Source organism: Podarcis cretensis (assembly GCF_951804945.1).
Source record: "Podarcis cretensis genome assembly, chromosome: 11".
NCBI classification, from domain to species: domain Eukaryota; kingdom Metazoa; phylum Chordata; class Lepidosauria; order Squamata; family Lacertidae; genus Podarcis; species Podarcis cretensis.
The window spans coordinates 50,665,936-50,689,233 of NC_137180.1; the positions used below are offsets into that span (position 1 = coordinate 50,665,936).

General features: G+C 43.6%; 1 protein-coding gene across 1 annotated transcript; it reads left to right on the forward strand.

The window, feature by feature from the left end:
• Nucleotides 1-278: 278 nt before the first annotated feature.
• Nucleotides 279-21,915, forward strand: LMAN1 (lectin, mannose binding 1). The gene is made up of 13 exons (XM_079994955.1): nt 279-532; nt 4,694-4,848; nt 4,931-5,038; nt 6,863-6,924; nt 7,274-7,373; nt 8,459-8,582; nt 9,338-9,396; nt 10,369-10,501; nt 11,033-11,226; nt 11,327-11,397; nt 15,625-15,778; nt 16,861-16,982; nt 19,109-21,915. The coding sequence occupies exons 1-13, from the start codon at nt 310-312 to the stop codon at nt 19,143-19,145; spliced, it is 1,542 nt and encodes a 513-aa protein (XP_079851081.1). The 5' UTR covers nt 279-309; the 3' UTR covers nt 19,146-21,915.
• Nucleotides 21,916-23,298: the final 1,383 nt, after the last annotated feature.

The window sequence follows — 23,298 nt, forward strand, 5'->3', positions numbered from 1 at the left end:
CGTAAGCTAAAAGCGACCGCCACAAAATAACGAGGCGGTGACGGTTGCTGGGCATTTAAAGCGAGGGCAGCGAGTGGGCGGGGACAATGCTCAAACCACGCCCTCGCATCCCCCTTCCTCGTCTTGTGGGCGGGGCTGGCTGGGTTACTACGCAGGAGGGGGCGGGGCGATAAAATGAGGCACCGCCCCCCCGGCCGCGGCGCTCTTCGCCTCGCTGGCCTCGCTAAGGCCCCGCCCACCCCCGGGAGCCTCGGCCAATCAGGTAGCGCCCTGTTGGCCGAGCCGGGTCTGCGCACAGCTGGGGCCAAGATGGCGGCGGTGTGGGTGCAGAAAGGGAGCCCGGCTGGGAAGTTTCTTGCCCTGCTCTGCCTCGTCGACAGCCTCCTCCCCGCCACAGACGCCACCGGCCAGATAGACGCCGGAGCTGCCGGCCCCGCGCCGCCTCACCGGCGGTTCGAGTACAAATACAGTTTCAAGGGGCCGCACTTGGTGCAGGGGGACGGGTCGGTGCCTTTCTGGGTGCACACGGGCAGTAAGTACCGGCGGGCAGGGCTCCGCGGGTGGAGGGGAGGGAGCGCCAGGGGTCCCACGGCTTCACGTTAGGCCCGGGGCTTCGGCTCCGGCAAGCGCCGCAAGCAAACAGCAAAGGCGAGGGTGCCCCTGAGCCTGTGCAGAGTGCGGCTGCCTCGCTCTCTGAGCATGCGTGGTTTGTCTACGCGCGCCTGGGGTTCGCAGGTCCAGTAGGTTCTCCGCCCTCACGAAAAATAAAAATGTGCTTATTACGACGGGGGGAGCTGCAAACCTAGAGAGGCCTCCTAGGCGTTCCTGACCTCCTTATCTGTAAGGTCTGCCACGTGGCCCTTCTGGACTTTCTCCCCTCGCCCTTAATAGTACAGGTAGGAGAAGCTTCCACATGCGCAAAGCAAGGCATATGGCTGGAGGTTGTGTGTTGTTCTCCCCTCATCCCAGGTATTTTGGGGTTTTCACTTGTGTTGCTGCTGTTTCCTTGTCAGCAGTAGGTAAAGTGGACCAAAGGTTGATGGTGGTCCTCTACCTTTGGTGCTGAGATAGTTGCACAAAATGCTGAAAGGTAGATGAAAATGTAGTCTGTTCGGCCAAGGCGCTACTTAGCAGGAGCGCATATTTGGGAGAAAATGGGGGGGGGGACGGGACACAGATCACTTGTAAAGCCTTAGCTGAGTGCTCCTAAGTGCTTGGTTAAGTCTTGCTGTGTGCACACACACTCTTTCTGTAGAGTTTATAAGGAAAGCAGTGCTTGCTGCTCAGAGCGATTATGATATTTATTGGCCTTCTATGTGGGTCTTGTACAGTGGCGCCCCGCAAGACGAACGCCTCAGAAGACGAAAAACTCGCTAGACGAAGGAGTTTTTCGTTTTCTTAGCCGCTTCGCAAGACGCATCTCCCTATGGGCTTGCTTCGCAAAACGAAGCTTGCCCCACAAGCTCCGGGGATAGCGGGGAAGTGCAGCACGTCTTTCCCTCTGTCCCAGGACCTCTTGAACCAAGGGGCGGCAACGGGGAGAAGCGATCTTCTCGCCGCCGCCCCTTGCTTCAAAAGAGGGGACAGAGGGGAAGGCGCGCGGCGCTTCCCCTCTGTCCCCGGACGGTCTCCATAGGAACGCATTGATTGATTTTCAATGCATTCCTATGGGAAACCGTGCTTCGCAAGACGAAAAACTCGCAAGAAGAAAAAACTTGCGGAACGAATTAATTTCGTCTTGCGAGGCACCACTGTAATTATGCCCATCCAAAATTACTAACACGTAGCCTGTTAAGTGCTGACAGAAGTGGGACTCCAGAAACAATGATGCCTCTAAACACCAGTTGCTCTGGAGTCAGAGCATACCCACCATGGCTGTAGCCATTGATAGCCTTATCCTCTGTGAGTTTGTCCAGTTGTCCTTTGCAGCTAGCTAAGTTGGTGCCCATTGCTGTCTCCTGTAGGAAAAAGTTCCAGAGTTTCAACTATGCATCGCATGAAGGAGTACATTTTTTTAACCTGTCCTGAGTCTTCCAACATTCACTTTAAGTGGGTTTCTAAAAGTTCTTGTGCCATGTGAGAATGAGGGGAAAAAAGTCTGTCAAGCTTTCCCCATGCCATGGCTAATTTCATAAACTTTTGTCATGCATCAAGTCTTCTGTGATGTGAATGCAATGAGGATAAAAGGTCTGGCGCCACTGTTTTCAAACCTGTTGCATATTGGAGTGGATGCAGGGAACCTGTGGCCATCCAGATGTTGTTGGATTACAACTCTTTCCATCTTCAGGCAGCATGGCCGATGGTCAGGAAAGTTAGTTGAGATGCAGCAACATCTGGCTGCAGCTTCCTCACTCCTGCCTTACGTAGTAGTATTCACTCTAGATGCATACACTTCTGCCTGCTGCCACTGCTATTGCTCATTTACCGTATTTTTCGCCCAATAGGACACACCGTCCCATAAGGCGTACCTAGTTTTTTTGGGGGGCGGGAATAAAGGGGGAAAAAATTATTTCCCCCCCAGGCGTGGGGCTGAGGCGGGGGAAGCCCGAGCTTCCCCCGACCCCAGCCCCCAGAACAGGTAACTCTCCGCAAGCCGTGGAAGCCCAGCGCAGGGCTTGCGCGCCTTGTGGAGAGCTGCGCGAAGTCTGGGTGCGCTGAGCTCAGCGTGCCCAGGCTTCGGCATGCAGGCAACTCTCCGCAAGCCGTGGGAGCCCGGTGTGGGCTCCCATGGCTTATGGAGATCTGCGTGAAGCCTGGAGAGCGAGAGGGGTCGGTGCGCACCGACCCCTCTCCAGGCTTCAGCGAAAGCCTGCATTCGCCCCATAGGACACACACACATTTCCCCTTCATTTTTGGACGGGGGAAAGTGTGTCCTATGGGGCGAAAAATACGGTATATAGCAACACTACTGTGCTACACAGAAGTGATTTGGCTTCTCTTTAAAGGAATTACAAGGTTTGGGCAGGGAATCGTGGCTTTATTAGAACAGACACACCATTGCCACCTCATCTTTCAGTTGGTGAATACCTGTCACCTATTCCTTTTGTTTTATATTATTGGCTTATTGGTACAAGCCTTTCCTCACCCCGTCCCCCAATCCTTTGTAACCAAGAGTAAAGACTTGTTGAATGTGACTTGAGCAGAAACTCCATTCTAACTTTCCTCAAGAAAACCACAAGCCTTTATTTCCTGCACTCCTTCATACTGTGTCATTATTTTATTAACCTCTGTCGCAATTTTATAGCACGTAGGCACAGGTTGTAATACTTTATTGTCCCTGAATGCTATTACTGTATGTGTTCATTCTACTTTCAAAAATTTAGCATATATAGCTTGCTGATGGAGCAGCATATTTCTTTTTACAGAAGTGTTTACACTGTCGTGGTGCTTTTCCACGGTAGGTGATTAGTAGCATCTTTCATTCCCATGAGGTAAACCACACCATATGGTGCTTAGGTAAGCCACAAGGATGTCTCTGTAATAGGTTTCTTTAAATGTGTTCTGACAAGCAAAATGCTCTTTCTGTCGCTTGTTTGTTCAGGTCATTACCCCCTGTGCCATTTTATTGCAGTGAGATACCTACAGTTTAAATGATTTTTCTCATATAAGTGTGTCTAATGGACAGAAATAATTTTTATTCATGCTGGTAATAGTGACTACTGATTGGAGGGCGGCAGCTATTCCTTACTAGGTCCTAATTAACATATTAGGATCTTGGGACCTGCTGTCAGCGGCCTGCTTTAGCAACTCGGTCCCACTCAGGGACTTTCTGTAGCTAACATGTGTTTGGTCTTGAGGCTGTAAATTCAGATTTCAATGTGTGACTTGTCATTAGTTTGCTAAGTCAGTACATGATGCAGGTGCCAAAAGGATGGTCTAAATATACTCTTTAAGAATGAATATGTTCTTTTTATTGAACATGTGAAATTACTTTAAACTGAAATTTTGCTTGCAGTTGCCTGCTTTGTTCGTTTTAGTCAAAGCATTTATAGAAATGCCATATGGGAAACCATTGTATAGTTATGGTGATGTGTCACAAATGACAGAAATGAGAGGCCTGCTTATAATTTTTTCTGTGTCCAGCAGCATCTCTTTCTCTGACCCCCTCTGACAATTATTTCATTTTAATAAAATATATTAAAATAAAAACTTTAGTCTGATAAGAGTTTTGATTAATTTGGTCTTAATCCATGTATTATACTGCAACTTCTTTTTGTCTTTATTTCTAATGTACCAGCCTCACTGCCTGTAATTTGTTCAAATGTTGACTGCTCTGTCATTGATTAAACCAGCACTTGAAACATGAAGCAAATAACTTCTGATACTGCAATCATTTGATTGAATAAACACTAAAGAAACGCTTACACTTAGCACAATAGCCTTGTTACTAATGAACTGGGGAAAACAAACAAAATATCTGCACACTGTTTTCTTGAAACTTTCTTGGCCAGAACAGGACATGGTTCTACAGCTAATACGAGCTGGTTAGTGTATTGCAATATATTTTGCAAAGCACTTATTTCTATAGTGTAATATAATATGGGAATGGAATATGAGAGGGGTAAAACACATGTAATTTTCAGTTGTCAAAAATAAATTCTGCAAATGGAGCCAATGGTGTGTGTTTTTCTGCAGCAGTTGTTCTTTGAAACACTTGATGATTTTAAAAATCTGTTTCTTACTTTCCTTTCAGATGCTATACCCAGCGCTGATCAGATAAGAATAACTCCATCATTAAAAAGTCAGAGGGGATCAGTATGGACAAAAAGCAAATCTATATTTGAATACTGGGAAATCGAAGTAACTTTCCGAGTGACAGGGAGAGGACGAGTAGGAGCTGATGGACTGGTAGGTAGAATGGTTGCATTTGCAGACAAATCGGTTGTATGAACCCGAGACCTAAAATTTAGATTTGAATTTCTCTAAATAGGCAGTCTGGTTTACAGAAGAACAAGGCTTAGACGGTCCTGTTTTCGGAGCAGCAGATAACTGGAATGGAGTTGGCATCTTCTTTGACTCATTTGACAACGACGCAAAGGTTAGTGGAAAGCCATACCGAATATGCACAGCAAATAAAGTTCTCTAATAGTGTGTGTAGTAGCCCTATTTTGTATGAGGTTCTGTAGACTCTAGATGCCCATTTCTTAAGATAGTTGTTGCAGAACATGTGAATTTACAGCCAGTTTGCACTTGGAAGCAAGTCCTACTGCATTTAATGACTTGTCATAGAATTGCCACCTAAAATATATTTTGTAGAGCAGGTTCATAAACTGTCTCTTGTTGCCAGTAGTAGAATCTTAGCTCAGGATCCTATGAACATTTGTATCAGTACAGTTGCTCAAAGGATTGGGAGGTAATAAATGCTTGGGTTCCTTGAAGATCATTTAACTATTTACATGGTATCCCATCATATACTGTTAGAGTGGATAGCATGATGGGGCAAACATAAAATGATTTATTCATTTATTTGGTAATTGCATTGTTGTGTTTTTAAAACAAAACCTTGACCCTTTCATTTGCCACAGCCAAAGTGGGAACTTGTTCACTGGGGAAACTGTGATAGCGCATAATGCCCACCCATCTATGCAGATAGAGTGGGTATGTGCAAGATGCTTTCAGGATAATGTAAGAGTAACTCTGCATTTGGACACATTGGAAGAGAATGTATTCGTACATATTCTCTATTGAGCTAGAATGGATGCAAGTGCCTTCTGAATTAGGCAAAAGGGTCTGTCTCATCTGGCTTTGTCACCAGATAGTTCTGATAAGCCCATAGATGGGGAAAAGGCAGTAGTTTTCTTTCACTGTTGCTTTTCAGGAACTGATACTCAGAGGTATGCTGCCTTTGAAATACAGAGGTTCCATATAGCCCTCGTGACAAGCTAGATTATGTTGCTTAGACCTGTTCTTCATGAGTTTGACTTCTTCCCTTCCATGTCTTATGTGAAAATGCAATAACACTGAAGTTGTTGGTAAAAATCAAAAGCAAGCATAACTGTAAATAATGAAGTTGTGGGCGTAGAGAAGGAAGAGCAGCTTCTCTTAATCTCTGAATTAGCACCCCTTTTGCATGAAGACTAGAGACTTTTGTGTAAAAATCAGTTGCTTTTTCTTAAAAGTTTAAGGGCCTTGTTCAGCCACTCAGAGTTCTTCATGTTGGCAAGTCTTGCTGAACAGGTGTGGCCCAATATGGAGAGCTATTTCACTGGTAGGTTTTGTTGGGGTTTTTTCACTGCTTCTCAGTTATTTTGTTAGAGATAGTGGTATCGCACCAAGTCTTAAAAGTCCTTGGCAATGATTTTTCCAGTTGTATGTTAAGCTGTTCAGCTTTACTTAGCTCTTTGCATACTTCTGAACAATGCCTTTTACTGTTAATCTTCTTATTCGTGAATACTAATGCTTCAAGTTGGCATTGTTTATTCTCTGATAAGATATGAATAGTCTGTATCAAGTGTTATTATTTAATAAATTTCTATATTATATGAAGAGCATGGGGCAGTTTACAGTATAAAAACACAAAAATACATACAATAATAACAAACAAAAACAATACCCCCCTCCACACAGTTGAAAAGTTGTGTTAACTGGCTCTGTGAACACTTCATAGGCCCTTCACTGGCCCTGCTTCACACCCCAAGTGCTTTTTGCCTGACTGCAATGTGTTCTTGAACTCTGATAATGCCTCAGATTACGACTAGTGCATGATCCAGGACCACAAACTTCACAGAAGCATTGTACTAGTTTGTTTTTTTTACTATACAGTGCTAAGCAGTGTCACCTTTCAAGTTAAATGAGTTCCAGATTAGACTTAAAAACCACTTTTGAGAGAGACTTTTATCTTGATATGTGTTTTCCCCCTCAGAAAAACAACCCAGCGGTGATCGTTGTTGGCAACAATGGCAAGCTCCATTATGACCATCAAAAGTAAGTTGTCTGTGGAAAGATATTTGGAAGGCTTATAAACCAGGGTGAAAATTCTTTAAGTGAATTATGTTTGTTTGCTTTCATTTTGATTTCATCCTGTGCAATGACAGAGGGTTGCATCATGTTCTAAAATGAGCGAAGTTTTTTTTAAACCACTTGCAGTTCCTGGCAAAGAGGGGATTTTTGCTGCATGTAGTTTCTTCTTTAGAGTGTACGTTAATGGAAATTATGATAAGTATTTCATTTCTTGATTAGATCGCTTGAACTTTATTCTAGTCATGGTGTCAACTCTGCACACCTGTGTGTATTCTACCATATTTCTGGTTTTAATGTTTGTTTCCTCTTAAAGTGATGGTTCCACACAAGCACTGGCATCGTGTCAAAGAGACTTTCGTAACAAACCTTACCCTGTTCGAGCAAAGATCACATACTACCAAAAGACGCTGACTGTATGTACTCTTAATTCTCATTATATTCCTCTCTATACTTTTCTGTGTGTGCATATTTTAATGTTACAGTCTCTGAGCAGGCATACTTCCTTAGGAATTTAAAAGCTGGGAAAGATTATTAATGAAAGCAAGATGTGTGTGTTTTTGTTAGGAGAGGCCAGGTAGTTTGTACAATCAGAGTTTGTATTCCATTTGTTTATAGTTTGGCCTATTGCATCTTGCAGAACATTTCCCCCCTCTCAAAGCTAAACAGGGGTTGGGTGCAGCATGGAAAAATGTGGCACTGTATTGATCGCATTCATAGTAAGGACTGCAGAGTAACTAGGGTTTATTATCATTCATTGTGCCTTTAGGTATAAAGAATGGAATTCTCAATAAATAGGCTGCGCTACAGGCTTGAAGTAACACATTAGATGGTGCCCCTAATTAATGGAGAGTTAAATAGTCCTTTAAATTACAATTTTATTGCCTAATTTACACAGATTAAGATGTAGGAGCAAGCTAGTTGGCCTTGGGCATCACAATGAGTTCCTCATATAACTGGAAGAACCATATGTTTGAGGTTGGGTACAGAGGACTTCCAGGACTTGCTGATCAGAAAGTCGGCGGTTCGAATCCCCACGATGGGGTGAGCTCCCGTTGCTCAGTCCCTGCTCCTGCCAACCTAGCAGTTCGAAAGCACATCAAAGTGCAAGTAGATAAATAGGTACCGCTCCGGCGGGAAGGTAAACGGTGTTTCCGTGCGCTGCTCTGGTTCGCCAGAAGCGGCTTAGTCATGCTGGCCACATGATCTGGAAGCTGTACACCGGCTCCCTCGGCCAATAAAGCGAGATGAGCGCCACAACCCCAGGGTCGGCCATGACTGGACCTAATGGTCAGAGGTCCCTTTACCTTTACCTTTTACAGAGGACTTCCACTGTAATTGACATACATTTAGCATCTCTACTAAATCTCAGGTGGCAGAATGACAGGAAACCCTCAGAATCCTTCTGCCAGTTGAAGTAGACCTATAAGGGCTAGACAGGGAATTGGCCAAACACTGTATAAGGCAATTTCCTATCTTTACATCTCTCTCTCTTTAAAAGATATTGATCAACAATGGATTTACTCCAGACAAAGAAGACTATGAGTTTTGTGCCAAAGTGGAAAACATGGTGCTTCCTTCAAATGGATACTTTGGGATCTCTGCAGCAACTGGTGGCCTCGCAGGTGATTTTTAGTACTCAAGACATACCTTCTCCCCTTCCTTTTTAGCAAAGACTTCCCCTCTCCCTTGGGTAAATTAATAACTGCTAAATTGTGAAATGTCTGCCAGCTTAGGAACAAGAGAATCTGCAACCATGACTGGCACCTGATGCTAATGTGCTTTGTGGAAGTCTGCAGAAGAAAGGAATTAAACAAGGATGTAGAAGTTCAAGTCGTTGCCCTAGATGCTTTCCTTTTGGTTGAATCGCTTCTGGTTCACGGCACTTGTATATACCAGTGCTATTGGTGGGTGGGGTTGGGCAGAGACTCCTTTGTGAGTTTCTCTTCCTGATGGAGAGGGATAGAATCAAGAGCATTGGCTCCAATAAGAAGGCTTCTGTATAGCACTGTGCCCAGTCTAGGAGGGTGCTGGTTTTAACTTCATGGAGGCTCAATCTGATGTCCTTCAAGATCCTCACCACCAAGAGCTTCAGGAGCAGGGAGATTGTTGCTTGAGGAAATACAGGCCCAAAGTTCTCTTAGAAAGTGCCGTGATGCTGGAGTCTGCCACAGTCAGCTCTCTGGGGCCCCAGATGCTGATGGTCAGCCTTGCAATGCATATCTGTTGATGCATCTCAGCAGTCTTAACGTGTGGTACTGCTGGTCACGCAGTAGACCAGGTGCAGAGGCGAACTTTCTTTTATACGGATGTCATTCTACTGTGTTGGAATAATCAGAGCTAATCACTTGCTGTGTTTGGGATTTTTCTTTTTACCCAGATGACCATGATGTCTTGTCTTTCCTGACTTTCCAGTTGACGGAACCTAGCAAAGTCGCGGTAGGCATCCTTGGGCAATAAAAATTACTGCCCTCGATGTATTTGTGTGACAGGGGCTTTGTGAGAAAAGAGATTTTCCTCGTTCATGTCAGCACTGGATAATACTTCACTCTCACAGTGTGAAGAGTGTTTAAATGAAACAAAAGATGAATGTTTGGCTTGCAACTGGGGGAACTTCCTTCTTTTTATGTATAATGGTGTTTTGGCAGCCATCACTCTTCTGCAAACTATCTGTCAATTTGTGCTTCAGTTCTAATGTATTACCTTAAATTCTACTTTCAGTCAATGATACCTAGCCTTTGGATAAGGAGAAAAGAATTGCTGTAGAGTTATTTAGCTGAATGTTGCTTCCACATAGGTTCTTTAAGGTGAATGCCCTGAAGCCTTAATGATTGAGGAGCTGTCATTGACATCAATATTTGAATATTACGTTCATGAATTTGATGGGCTCCAGTTAGTAGGTGATGGCACGCTGGTTATGAAGTCCTTTCCTTAAACTTTGCAGTGTCTTGATTTGGCCTAGCCAAAACACACATTGGGATGCCAGAAAACCACGATTGCTTGAATTCAGCATCTGTAATGCATGTACAAGGTCCTGTGTGGTTGGGATGAAATTGCTTGCCCAGAGCAATGTGGGTGAGAATGCAATGCAGAACTGGATGCGGCTGTTGCTTTGAACTGATTGGATGCAGGTTAGAGGGGTGTGGTCTTCTAAGTGTACCATCTGTCAACATGGTCAGCATGATTTTAAAAATACTGGTCCATGCTTGGTTGTTAGTGTGTGAGAACAGGCCAGAGGGAAGTGGTATATCAGGGATTTGTTAGTTCATTAGGAGAAAGTCATGTGAACAAATGCTAACTTTTCTGGCTGCTAATGGTAAGGGTAGGTCTGGATTCAGAATACGAAAGATATTTGCTGGAGACATTTAGAATGTCTTCCTAAACAAATTTCTCTTAAAATTGGTTTTATAGCCTCCCCCTGATACAGAAATTCCTGAAAAGGACAAAGAGAAATATCAAGAAGAGTTTCAGCATTTCCAGCAAGAGCTGGACAAAAGGAAGGAGGAATTTCAGAAGGAGCACCCTGACATGCAAGGGCAGCCTAGTAAGTGGCCAGGTGACTGGGAAGAAGGATGACTCGGTTTCGAATATTTGCCTTCTTGTCATGCATCCATCTTGATTTGCTGCTAGACATCTGCTATGGCAACATCTCCTTAAACCATAACAAAAACAAGCTATGATTTTTAATGATTGAGTGGTATGGTTGTGCACGCTGCTACAATAATGGTTTGGACAAATCAAGCTAAACTGAGGCTCATTTCTCGGCGTGATTTCATTGACATTCATTTCATTGACATTATTTACATATAAACACACACGGAGCACTGCAACATGGCTCCATCTCTCTCTAGCATCAGACAGCAAAGAGAAAAGGAACAAAGGACAATAGTCCCACTTCACGGAACACAGTAACACAAACATGCTGCCTCCGTCACTTCCCACTCTGTGGAGTCGAAACATACACCGTCATGTGAAAGACAACAATCCCATGACTGCAATTACGGAGCAGGAATTCTAACATTGATAACGTATACCTAGAATGTCCTTTCAGTTTGTTTCTTATTTGTTTTTTAAGCGGATGATCTCTACGAGACTGTGAGTGATCGTGAGCTTAGGCAAATCTTTGAAGGCCAGAATCGAATTCATCTTGAAATAAAGCAGCTCAACAGGCAGTTGGACATGATTCTGGATGAGCAGAGGAGATACGTCTCTACAGTGACAGAAGAGATTTCCAAAAGAGGAAGTGGTGGCCCAGTACAGCCAGGCCAGGCAAGCAAAACACGCAGTTCATGCATGTTTCTCAGGTCCCCTTCTTTGCCGTTCTTCACTAACTGTATTGGGTTTGTGTCTCTTTCTGTGTTTCCTTAAGGTCTCCCAACAGGAGCTTGATAATGTTGTAAGAACTCAAGAGGAGGTCCTGAGACAAGTCATAGAAATGAAGTAAGAGTGCATGCACAAAAGAGGATGTAACCCACCCCCAGTTTGTTTCTGAGTTGTGTTTCATGTTGCCTGGTGCATATACAGAAGTGTTGGGACCTGGGATTTCCTTGCTCTTCATAACACGCTTGAGAAAAGTGTTATCTTTGCTCAGTTAGCCTTTATCATTGCAACCATGAATGATAGTGGAACAAAGAAAATTAATAATTACAACAAAACGAAATGTGCACAATAATAGTTTAACTTATTTATCACACTACTGAGAAGGTAGAAAATTGGCTCTAACTTTAGAAGCCACCAAGGCAAACCCTACCTCCACCGATTCATTATTGCAATATTATTTTGCAATAATATTGAAATATACATTATTGCAATATTATTTTGCAGTATAACACATTGACACATTATTGCAAGAAGCCAACAGAAAATAGAATTTCTGTCATTCAGACCTGCTAGCCCCCCTCCCCAAAAGCTGGATTGAGAAATTTAAAACCAATTGCAGAAAAGCAGGGTGATATATACATCTTCTGTAAAACCATGTTTTTCTAGGCTTCCTTTTTTTAATTTAAAGGAGTAGCAGCCAACCTGATGCCCTCCAGAAGTTTTGTAGGCTACAGCTCCCATCATCCCTGGCCATTGGCCAGTCTGACTGGGGCTGATGGGAGTTGTAGTTTAACATCATCTGGAGGGCACTATATTGGGTAAGTTGCCTAATAGGAAGCCTCATTACCTTCTGTTTATTTGTGTAGGGCTCCTTTCTATTCATTTTTTCTCTCTATTCACTGCTTAAGCATTTTACACCGTGCAGCACCCAGTGTATTTACAGACTTCTAGGGGACTCTGAAATGCCAGCAAATACGTTTCCGTAAGGTTGTAGAGTTTCCCCCTAAAATAGCATGTGTTTGGGTCAACCGAGGTCGCTTTATGACGATAAAATGGGAGAGGGCTCCAGGTGGTAGGCCTGCGAAACCAACAGTTCTGGCATTGGAGTTTTGAGTAGCTGTTTGTCAAGGTTTGTTGGCGCGAGAGGAGAGCTTTAGGGCTGATAGTTGAGAGGACCGTGTGAATGAGCGCAATGTAGCTTGCTGAACAAAGTGTGGCCTTTGTGCCCTCTATGCAGTCCTACCTACGGAGCAGTCTAAAGCAGCGGTAACATGGCTAATGGTCAAGGATGATGGGAGTTAGTAGTTTGGAACAACCTAGAGGACTCCCCATTGGCTACCCCTCTTCTAAAGCTTTTGCCAGGAAGCTGGCACTTGCCTCTCACTCCCAGAGGAAGATGTACCAAGTGTCGACACATGTTCTTGGACACAGAGTAAGCACCCGCCCAAGCAGTTGTTATGTGACCGATTCATTACTGGGCTCTGCCCATCAGAATGTCTGTGAGCTTGTGTCGCCCCTGTGTTCAGTTTGAAAACGAGAGGGACATACCTTGTAGGAAATTTTCTTGCAATCTTCACGCAACGGCTTTGAACTGTCGACGTTTATCACTATTAATGGTTCAAGGACTGCTCCTTCAGTGTGCCTAAGTAGGTCAGCTTTTATAGAATAAAGATTATAGAATGTACTTCCATTTTTACCCTTGTTTCTTGGGGACGGCTTTTATTTTAATATTCTTGGCAAATCTTTATGCCGGACAAGTAAATTAGATTTCCTTGTTAACATCAGAAGCCTGCCCTTTTAGTGACTACTTATTAAGAAAGCTTTTGCGTAACATCATCTTAATATTTTCAGCTTGAGATTAAAGAATGTCTTGCGGATACAAAACAAAAACAAATCAGTATCCCCCAACCCCCAGCTTCCTGGCCTTTGTGGCCATCGCCAGAGGGGGAAAGACTTACCGTCCTTGTAATTTTCATGTCAAGATTTGTATGTTTCCTAATCGCTTCATTAGAAAAGACGTCTAGCTTATGTAGAAGAAATTGGTCTGCTTCCCTTTTTGACCAGAGCATTGTTGAAATAAAGTGCTCCGTGTTGAGTGTTTCCTGGGATTTTTGATCCATAACATTTGCATTTCTGGTAACCTGACAAGTAGATGAGTTACTTGATTATAATCTTTTTTAAAAACAACAAAAAACCTTACTTAAGCCTGGGAATTCCCTGCTAAACATGTAACGATCTATATTTTTCTGGAACAATATACACATGTGGCACGTAAACAGTTCTCTTTGAAACAATTGTTGGGGGTAAATGAGGCCAAGAGATACGTTTCATCCAGTGACTTTGATGACTTTGAGCCTTGGTCTCCTAAAACAGTATTCTAATCCCGAACCAGTGTTGAGGAACCTGTCTGTGGCCCTTGGCTATGTTGTCTGGGGCTAATAGGAATTGTGATTCTGGCAACATCCGATGGGCCAGTTCCCAACTCCTGACTTAAACAAGGTTCTGGGATCCAGGAGGCAGTTCAGCTCCATGTTTTGCAATTTTAAATCTTATGCAACTGGTAACCAATGAATCATTCATATCTGCGAATGTTGCATCTTAACAATGCCTGCTTAAAACATGAAGTGTTTATGCTTAACTTCAGCACATAGCAACACTTAAATGAAGATGAGCTTTCCAGTGTGTTTGAATGTTTACACGAAGCAGTGATTTGAATCGGTTCTTTTAAGTAAAGTTGCAATCACTGTTATTATATGGCTGAATAAAGAGCTTTACTAAAGGCTACAGGGTAAGTCTCTGAACAAAGAGTTGCTGTGAAATCATCTTTTGTCCAAGCAAATGTGAAGTTTCAAGTAAATTAATAGAAGCAAATTTGGGGCATAGACTTTGATTATTCTGTTAACAATGAAAGGGATTATCATTCATATGATGATATGTCGCTGTAGATGCTAATCCTCTTTGCAACTGGAAAGAGGCATCACAACAAGAAACTTATATGAACATATTGATTAAGAAACAGGCCTGCCTCCCTTATCCAATCAGTTTAGATGTCTAATATCACCAGTTACAGCATCTGCACTTTTTGTGGCTTTAATTTTCTTTTCTGTAAGAGCAGAAAATGAATTTATTCCAAGATAATTCTGTGTATTGCATTGATGCACGCGGGAAATGAAATTTGTCGTATAAAAGGTAATCACGGGCCATGTCTTTAAATCTTTGCTTATCCCTAAAGCATATTCTGCTGCTTGAAACAGATTTTAGCTTCCTTAGAGTTTTGACATCATTTAAAGCTTTGGGAGACTTGGATTCAGATCAGTCTTTGGAACAAAGTTGTAAGCCTTGCGACAGCCACAAAATATTTTATTGCACACAGCAGGTTGCCGAAGGCTGACACTGAAACAGTGCATAGCTGCATCATCATCTGCAGAGTAGAATAATAGAATTTTATTAGAATTCATTACTAAAGAGTGGTGGGTTTTCTTACTTTATTTTTCCTTTTAAAAAAACTTTATTTCACTTTACTTCTACTTCACTGGGGCACTTTTATACCACCCATACAACTGTGCTGCTGATCAATGCTGTAATCTACTTACCTAGGAGTAAGTGCCATTTAACTCAGTGAGACCTAATTCTGGGCAGACGTGTATAGGACTACACCTGAGGAGTGCAGATATAATTTCCAAATAAAATTGGGGTGCAGGGAGCCAGACTTGGAGTTGGACTCTAAACAACATCTGGATATGTATAGGATCTCCACCCCTTATGAAATGCATAGTGTAAGGGCTTCCTGATGCCTATTCTAAAATGCCTTGATTTGGGGCATGTGTCCGATTGGCTCTCCACACCCAGACAGCACACAAGGCTAGCTAGGTGTGCACCCCTGGACAGCAGCAAACACTCAAACTGCAGCTTGACTTGGGCAATCTTGAGCAGCCAGTGAGGTGTGCTGTCTTATGTCAAACACAGCCCAAGCAAAAGGGACCTTTAACCCCGCCTTCCTTGGATTGGGCAGCAGCAATGGTCGTGGTAGAATCTCACCCTTGGCTGCTCACTCCCATCTGCTGCATCTTGGCTCCATACATGGGAATAAGCAGTTGAGGTACGCAAAGGGGCTGTTTGAATAGAGTGCTTGCTCTTAGCTTGTCTCTCTTTTCCTTGGCCCTCGCAAGTAGTGGACCAAACAAATGGTGCTAAGAGAGCTGTTTGCCTCTGTTAGCTTTGCAGCTGTAGGGAAGCTAGAGAAGCTTTTGATCCTCTCTTACGGCTGGTTACTTCCTTTGGGAAGGAGGGCGAACCTCTGTTTGGAAGGGGAAATATCACTATTGGGTTTTTTTTGTCTCTTTCCAGGAACTCTGTGGGAGAAACACTGAAGCTAGTCAGTGGTAGTCAACATGCTGCCTCTGCTGGGGGAATCTATGAAACAACCCAGCACTTCAATGACATCAAGGAACATCTCCATGTAGTAAAGAGGGACATCGAACATCTAGTCCAGAGGAACATGGTACTGCAGCCTTTTGTCAAATGCGGAAGCAGTTTGCTGCACTGTGTCTGCTTGCATGCTACCAAGGGAGTGTTTTAAGGCCTGGCAAGGTCCCAGGGTTGGGCATTTGACTTGGGCAAGAATCGCTACCTCATAGATGCTTGGATCCAAGGGGGTCTGTGACAATGCTGATTGGCTCCAAAGCTTCAGAGCCGCTCAGAAGCCCCCCCAGGCTCCAGAGGAGGCTGTCAGACCAGGGCTGTGCATGTAAAATTCTGCACACACTTCCTTCCCATTGACATTCAGTTAGGTTTCCAAGTAAGCATGCTTGGGATGGTGATGCAAATTTGCTTTTTTTTCACCTGGTGCCTGTCCAGTCATTTTTGCATGCTTCTTGGGTGGATCTCTCTCTCTCTCTCTCTCTCTCTCTCTCTCTCTCTCTCTCTGTGTGTGTGTGTGTGTGTGTGAGAGAGAGAGAGAGAGAGAGAGAATATGCATAGCATGAGACACTTGAGGCGTCACTGGTTTTATTGCTAAACTTTTATTCTGAAATAATTTTGAGGTATTTATTGTTTTCTGATAGGGCTGTCTTGAGTCATTTTGAGATTAAAGACTAAAATCCAATCCTGTAAAAACCTATATTGCCACTCTTTTGGATGGTGTTGGCATGATAGAGCATCTACCAAGGCTCACCCCTCTGCGGGAGACCCACTGCCAAGAAACCCTGGCCCCTGCTGGTGGTGGTGGTGGTGGTTGCCTCTCTGCCTGCTTTTTTGCCCTTTCCCCCTGGCCCAGAGGGAACTGACAGCAGCAATGAGCAGGAGGATTATCAATCACCCACCTGCTCACTTGACTACTGGGTCTCTTTCGTGGCCAGCAAGGACATAACAGTGATGAAGGGAAAGCAGCAACATTGGGAGCAGTAGCCATGAAGAGGTGGTGAGAAAATTGTCTTGCCAAAGGGCCCTCCGGAACCTGAAGTTCTAGAGTGATGCCCAAAATCTCTGCCTGTCGGTAGGCTTGGTTGCCTCCTGTGAATATACCAACACTCTACTGCATATTGCATTTGCTGAGAAATTGTTCTCTTCCCTCTTGCTTTCTAGCCATCAAATGAAAAACCTAAATGTCCAGAGTTGCCACAGTTCCCATCATGTTTATCAACAACACACTTCATTATATTTGTAGCAGTCCAGACTTTACTGTTCATCGGTTACATCATGTATAGGTAAGTTGGAATGCGTTTTGCATGCATCGTGCCGGAATAGAATTGATTCAGTGGCTCAAAAGTGCAAAACAGTTTCTCTTAAGCAGGCATGAGTAACTGCAGAGAGGGAGGTGTAAAAACCTTCTCTTGTCTGAACAAAATGAAATAAATGGTAGGCTTTGCCCTGTCATTGGTGCCAGGGTGACTTGGTAGCTAGCCAAAACTCCCTTTCCACCCTGTTCTCCAAGGTCTTCCTGGAATTTCTCAGGTCCCCTCCCCAACTGCAGGGAGCCACCCTCTCTTGTCATTCCAGTTCTGAGCTCAGTAAGAACCACCCTGAAGCTGTGTTGAGCCTCAGTGAAACTCTGAAAGTGAGACATCTCTGGCTGCTTTTCAGATCTCTGAAGCTCACTGTGAAGTGCCCAGTTCTTCTCCCGAGCTTGAGTTTAAAGGCACACTCTGGTGGATTTCTGACTTCAAACAGTTTTTCAGAATCGCACACAAATACTTAGAAATTTTCTGCAGAGATGAAATCTGAGTGGAACTCCTGAGAAGCGGTGTCTTCTTTGTGCAAAGATCCTCCCTCTCTTTTGTGACCATCATTTCCAGGATCTTAACCACTTCATTATATTGTCTTCCATATTTCAGGAGTCCTGAGCTATTTTTCCTCAGCCAGTCTGCATCCTAAAGATGATCTAAGACAGTTGTGCCACCCCACCTTAAATTCCGCAGTAGGAAAGCTATGCACCTGTGTCCAGTATTGAGTCTGTTAGGTTAAGCATCTCATTAGCAACTGAAGCCTGGCAACTCCCAATACATACCTCTCTAATCAAGGCTTCCCAAAAGTTCAAAGTACACTTCCGCAGGACAAAGAAGCAATTGCATCGCCCTTTCTCTCATGTCAGCTTTTAAGATTAGCACTGCCTACACCTTTTCCTTGCCCTAGGGCAGGGGTGGCTTCCCCCGCCCCCTAGCTTGAGTGTTGCATTCACCATACTGCATGGCAGCAGTGATGTAGGGCCACGTAGCCACGGAACCTGTAGTTCCTTCCTGTGCACGCCACACATAGTCACCAGGCATACTTGTGTGGAGGTGGAAGAAGGCTGCAGCCCCCAAAGCTGAAGCCCACACCCCATCGAGGACCCTAATGGGATTCATGCTGGGGAAGGACAGGATTTCCTTCTCACCTGCTGTTTCTGAGGTGGACGTGTCCTCCTTCCCCTCTGCTCCCCATGCAAGTTAATGGCAAGCGTGATCTCTCTGCTAATTTGGATATGGAGGGAAAAAAGAGACACTCCTCCTGTCTGGCTGCAGCAATGGAGAGGAGACTGGCAACCCACTTTAAATGGCTTTGCGGACCTGATTCTGTGGGCAAGTGACAGACAGAGATTAGTTTGCTAGAAGTGCCAAGTTCTGCAGAACACAAGTGGACAAGATTTTGCAGGCTAGGCAACACACTGCCCGGCAGCTGTGTTAACAATACTCCTGTTGTCTCCTCTGTTTGTGCAGCATGCCCTTGGGGGAATAGTTGATTTGCAATGCATAAGAGCAACTTTTGGGAGCCATTTCTCCAGCCACCCACAGTTCCAAACTGGTGGAGGACAGAGAGTTTCAGGAGGGAAATGATTTGCACAGGAAGAGTTAAATGCCATTCTCTTCCCCCACCCACCCACACATCCCTTCTTTGCCTCAAAGTTCCTACTTTCAAGGATCTTCTCCAACAGAGTCACTACATACAGGTGTAGGTAGTTTGTCCCTAAAAGGACCAAAAAGTTAGTGCAAAATAAAGTAGGTTAAAATGGCCACACTTTCACAAAGCTTTATTATTATTATTTGAAAGAACCTGAAACAGTTTTGAAAACTCAGCTTAGCCCTACCCACACTTGGGCCTGCATGTCTGAAGAGTTGACTCAGTTGGTTCAGGTTCAGCTGCAGGGGTGGTTCATGCCTGTTCTGCTTCTAGTCTTACCCCATAAAAGAAGGAGCCCAGACTAGTGCTGTACCACTCTGGCTGATGTTTGCACCCTTGCTCTGAATTCTAGATCTGACGTTCCTAGATCTGAAAGAGGTACTGCCTTGCTGAAATGAGCTAAAGGCTTCCTGTGTTTGGTTTTGCTAATTGCTCTCCCCTTTTTGTTTGCGTGCAGGACTCAACAAGAAGCTGCAGCCAAGAAGTTCTTTTGATGGCCAGTCTGTGTGCATGCAGAGCGTTACAGGAGTTGCAGATGAGGGAAACTTTAGTGTTTAAAATGCTTCAATATTTTAAATTATTGAGTGTTTACTGAATACGCTGAATTCCAGATAAAATGTAAAATTGACAATGACGCTGAGGAAGCAAATGAGACCAGTTCTGTCCTTGCGTTTCCAGGAGATGTTGGAATATGCCCCTTAATTCTACTGTCAAGATACTTCCCAGGCAGAGAACTGGGACTGTGGTCCTGCTCGCACTGATTATTACATTATCTGATTTTGGGTGGGCAGGGGGCGGGAAGAGCTGCTGTAAAACATTTGTTACATATCAGATTTATTTGGGGTTGGGAAACCTTAAAATTGCATTCCCCTTCTGTTTTATGGAAAGAGGTTGCAAAACTAGCATTCATATCTTGGGCAAGTTCAGTCTGGTATGTTGCAAGCCCACCTTCAAAAATATGCACAATAACAGTGATCAGCAGAGACATTTAATCAAAAGGTCTTTAGAGCAACGATTCAGTGGACCAACACAAGGTAGAATTTTCTTGTGTGGCGACAACAGAAGAAAACAAGTCTGCCGAATACTGTAGTCCTTTCAAGCATGTTTTGGTATAGTTCTTCTGAAACTGACCATACTTTTGTAAAAGTGTTCTTTAACCTCTCTTCAAGGAAGAGACCTTAGCTTGCATGACTTTTTAAAATTAATCTGAGTTCAGAGTATATGATATAGTGGTGGTCTTCTTTTTAAAAAAAAAGTCACTGAGCAGTTTTGAAAACCATGCCGATCCTGCAGTGAACTCTTTAGAATGTTCTCCAAAACGTTGAATACCTTCACCTGGGAACATTGTGAGTGCACATCAACCGTTTTCTTACAAACTGGCCCATTGTTGATCATCCCTGCTTTTGCTGTACAGGTGTTGTTTATAATCCGCTTAAAGTTTTTGGTGCCTCGCCGCCTTATCATGTAAACACATTACATGGGAATTCCCACGCCCCAACTGAAAATACAGATTTACTCTTGCCTTGTTTACATCTTGCAATTCGCTCTTGCTGCCTTCCAAATTGTATTCAAATGGCCGTGGAAATTGTAGGCCTTTAATAGAATTTAAATCAGAATTTCTAACAATGTTTGACTTTAAGAATTGTATCCTGTCCTGTTCTTTTGCTTGTGGAAAGGTTTTTGACCCTTTGAACGGAGGAGTGAGGGGAGTGAGTTTTGCCAAATGCCCCTTCCCTTCACACCATCTCTGACTTTGCTGGAGGATTTGACAACCATCTGGAGCGGGGCTGGGGAGAGGCAATGGGGATTGCAGAGGAAATACACAATCAGCAAAAACTCACTTCTGTTCACAGGAGTTCTGCAAATGGAAGGACAGTATTGGAATCCACCCTGAACATTTTTCAAAAGGCAGCAACAGTCTACCACGTTCAGTATTACGTACGTTAAAGGCATATTGCCCTTGTCAGCTTGGAAAAATTGAACAAAATCTATGCAATAGTTTTCTCCTTCTCAAATGTGGTCTCCCCCCTTCCCTCCCTGCCATGACTTCAGTAACATTATGTGCTGAATTTTAGATGTTTCTCATCAGGCTTTTATTTACTGTTTGTTGAAGGACCTGCTGCTCAAAACTTCAATTCATAATATGCAAATAAGGACAAATAAAACAGCAGCAGCATTTTTAATTAACCAAAATCATACAAGAGGGCAAATTAACCTGCTCAGACTCACACCAGCAAGTATTTTTACAGGTGCCTTGGACTAAATGAAATACGTAAAAGCTACTGTTCTTTTTTTTAATTAAAAAAAGGAACATCTGCTCAAGCTTTGCTCCCACCAGCACCAAAGAAAGATACGGCTTCTACTGCAGAAAGACTTTTCAGTGCTTTTTATGCTGAAAGAACTGATTTCAGTGAGATGTTTCTTTCTGAAATATCGTTGGAGAAACGAGAATCTGCTTGTAGACGACATCTCTTATCTTCTTTCAACAAAATGTGAATCTTCCCAGCTGTGATGCATTCAATTTGAGAATTAAAATATTGAAGCAACCAGTGGTATTGTTATCTTGTGTCCGGGTGGGATAAAACTGGGTCTTGAAGTAACCTGTAGCCTGGGAAGTAATACCAGAGCAATGCTTTTCTGAAAACTGCAGCATTTTGACCTATGTCTTGAATGGGAGTAGAAGGCTGCCAAAACACACCCCTTTTCAAAGGTGGTGTTCCAAACTGGTGCATCTTGACTTGGTGCTAGCAAAAAGAAGAGATTTACCATGTGATCCCTGCCAATTCTACACATCTACCTGGCGTGTTTGCTTCTAAACCGAGCTACTCCCACTTTTTCATAATTCTCAGCTATACTCTCTGTTCTGGTATGTGGTCAAATGTAAGCACATTTTCCAAAAGGCTACTTGTGTTAGCATTTCTAATTGGTGTAAATACTATTCCTTTAGACTGCAAGAGAACAACGTACGAATCCAGTTTTAGAAGCACTTTGCATCAAACCGGTGCTGTGTTGTTCACTGTTACACGTGATCATGCTGATGATGGATAAAATTCAACAAACGAGGAAGTGCAGAATGTTCTTAACTATGTACAGACCACCTTCTATGGGTGAAACCTACTGTTTAATGGAAAAACACTGCTGAAGATAACTTTGTATCGTCAACTCCTGTATGCTTAAAAGAAAAAGCTGTCCTGTTGTCCTCAAAATCCAAGCACTTAAAGGAAATTGGAAATGAATTTGAATAAAAGTACCTATTTTTAGCAATGATTTGTTGACATTTGTAATTTGGCAAAGCTGCGCTGGTAGCGAGAAGGAGGAACATGATGCTTAAGGTGATTGTTTTAAAGTGATTCAACCTATAATATGAAGACTTATCTGTATACAAAGTAAAATATCCCAAGTCCCCCCCCCCCCCCAGTATTACTCAGTCCGGGTGGGTGGGGATGGCAGTCTTCAGCCTTCGGACTGAATGCAGCCTCCATACCTTTTATATCCTAGCAACTCTTCCCAGGCCCTGCTTCTCACTGCCTGGCCTTCTGCATGGCTGGGATGCCCTTAGAATCTTGACCACAACTGTGTCCATGCTCCCATTTAGTCTACACCCACCACTGGTTTGAGAAGCGATGTGCACACAGCATTAGCCCCAATCCATATCCATCCTTTTCATTTCTTATAAAGTACAGTTATACCTCATGTTACGTTTGCTTCACGTTACATTTTTCAGGTTGCGTCCCGTGGCAACCCGGAAGTACCGGAAAGGGTTACTTCCGGGTTTCGCACCTCACGCATGTGTAGTAGCTCTAAATCGCGCTTTGCACATGCGTACAAGCACCAAATCATGCTGCTCACCTGCGCAGATACGGCGCTTCAGGTTGCGGGCTTTTCATGTTGCGAACGGCCTCTGGAACGGACCCCGTTCACAACCAGAGGTACCACTGTACTGCATTTTGATGTGTCTTCCCCCTTCCCTCCCTCCATGGGTTCCATATTTAATATGAAATTTTCTGCATCTTTTTCCTTTAGCCATCTGTTATGTATCGTTGCCATAAATAGTTCCACATTACAAGTGATTACATCCCTGCCAATGATTTTAACTGTTTACAGTGGTTATTTAAGAATTTACTCCAGTCTTTTAAAAATACTTGATCTTCCGGGTTTCTGATCTTCCCCATCAGTTTCGCCGTCTCTGTGTTCGCTATCAGTTTTGTCCGCCATTCTTCTCCTGTTGGTACTTCTTCCTTCCTTCCATCTCTGGGCTAGTAGCATTCTTCTGCTGACATTACATACATAAAAAGTCTCTTGTCTTCTTTTGATATCTCGTCACCTATTATACCTAACAGAAAAGCTTCTGGCTTTTTTGTTTTTAAACATTTTCTTTAATTCATTATATATCATTTCCCAGAAAGCTTTTACCTGTGCACAAGTCCACCACATGTGGTTAAAAAGTATCCTCCTTCCCTTTGCGTTTCCAACACAGATTCGAACTAGTTTTATACAGTTTCGCAATTTTACTCTGTTAGATACCAACCACATATCATTTTCGACCTCAGTGCATTTCTAAGCCACTAATGTGTACAAAGCCAATGTCTCTTGCCTGCGTGGAGAGACGTTGTGGTGCATGAGAGGAGATATGATAGCCATCTTCAG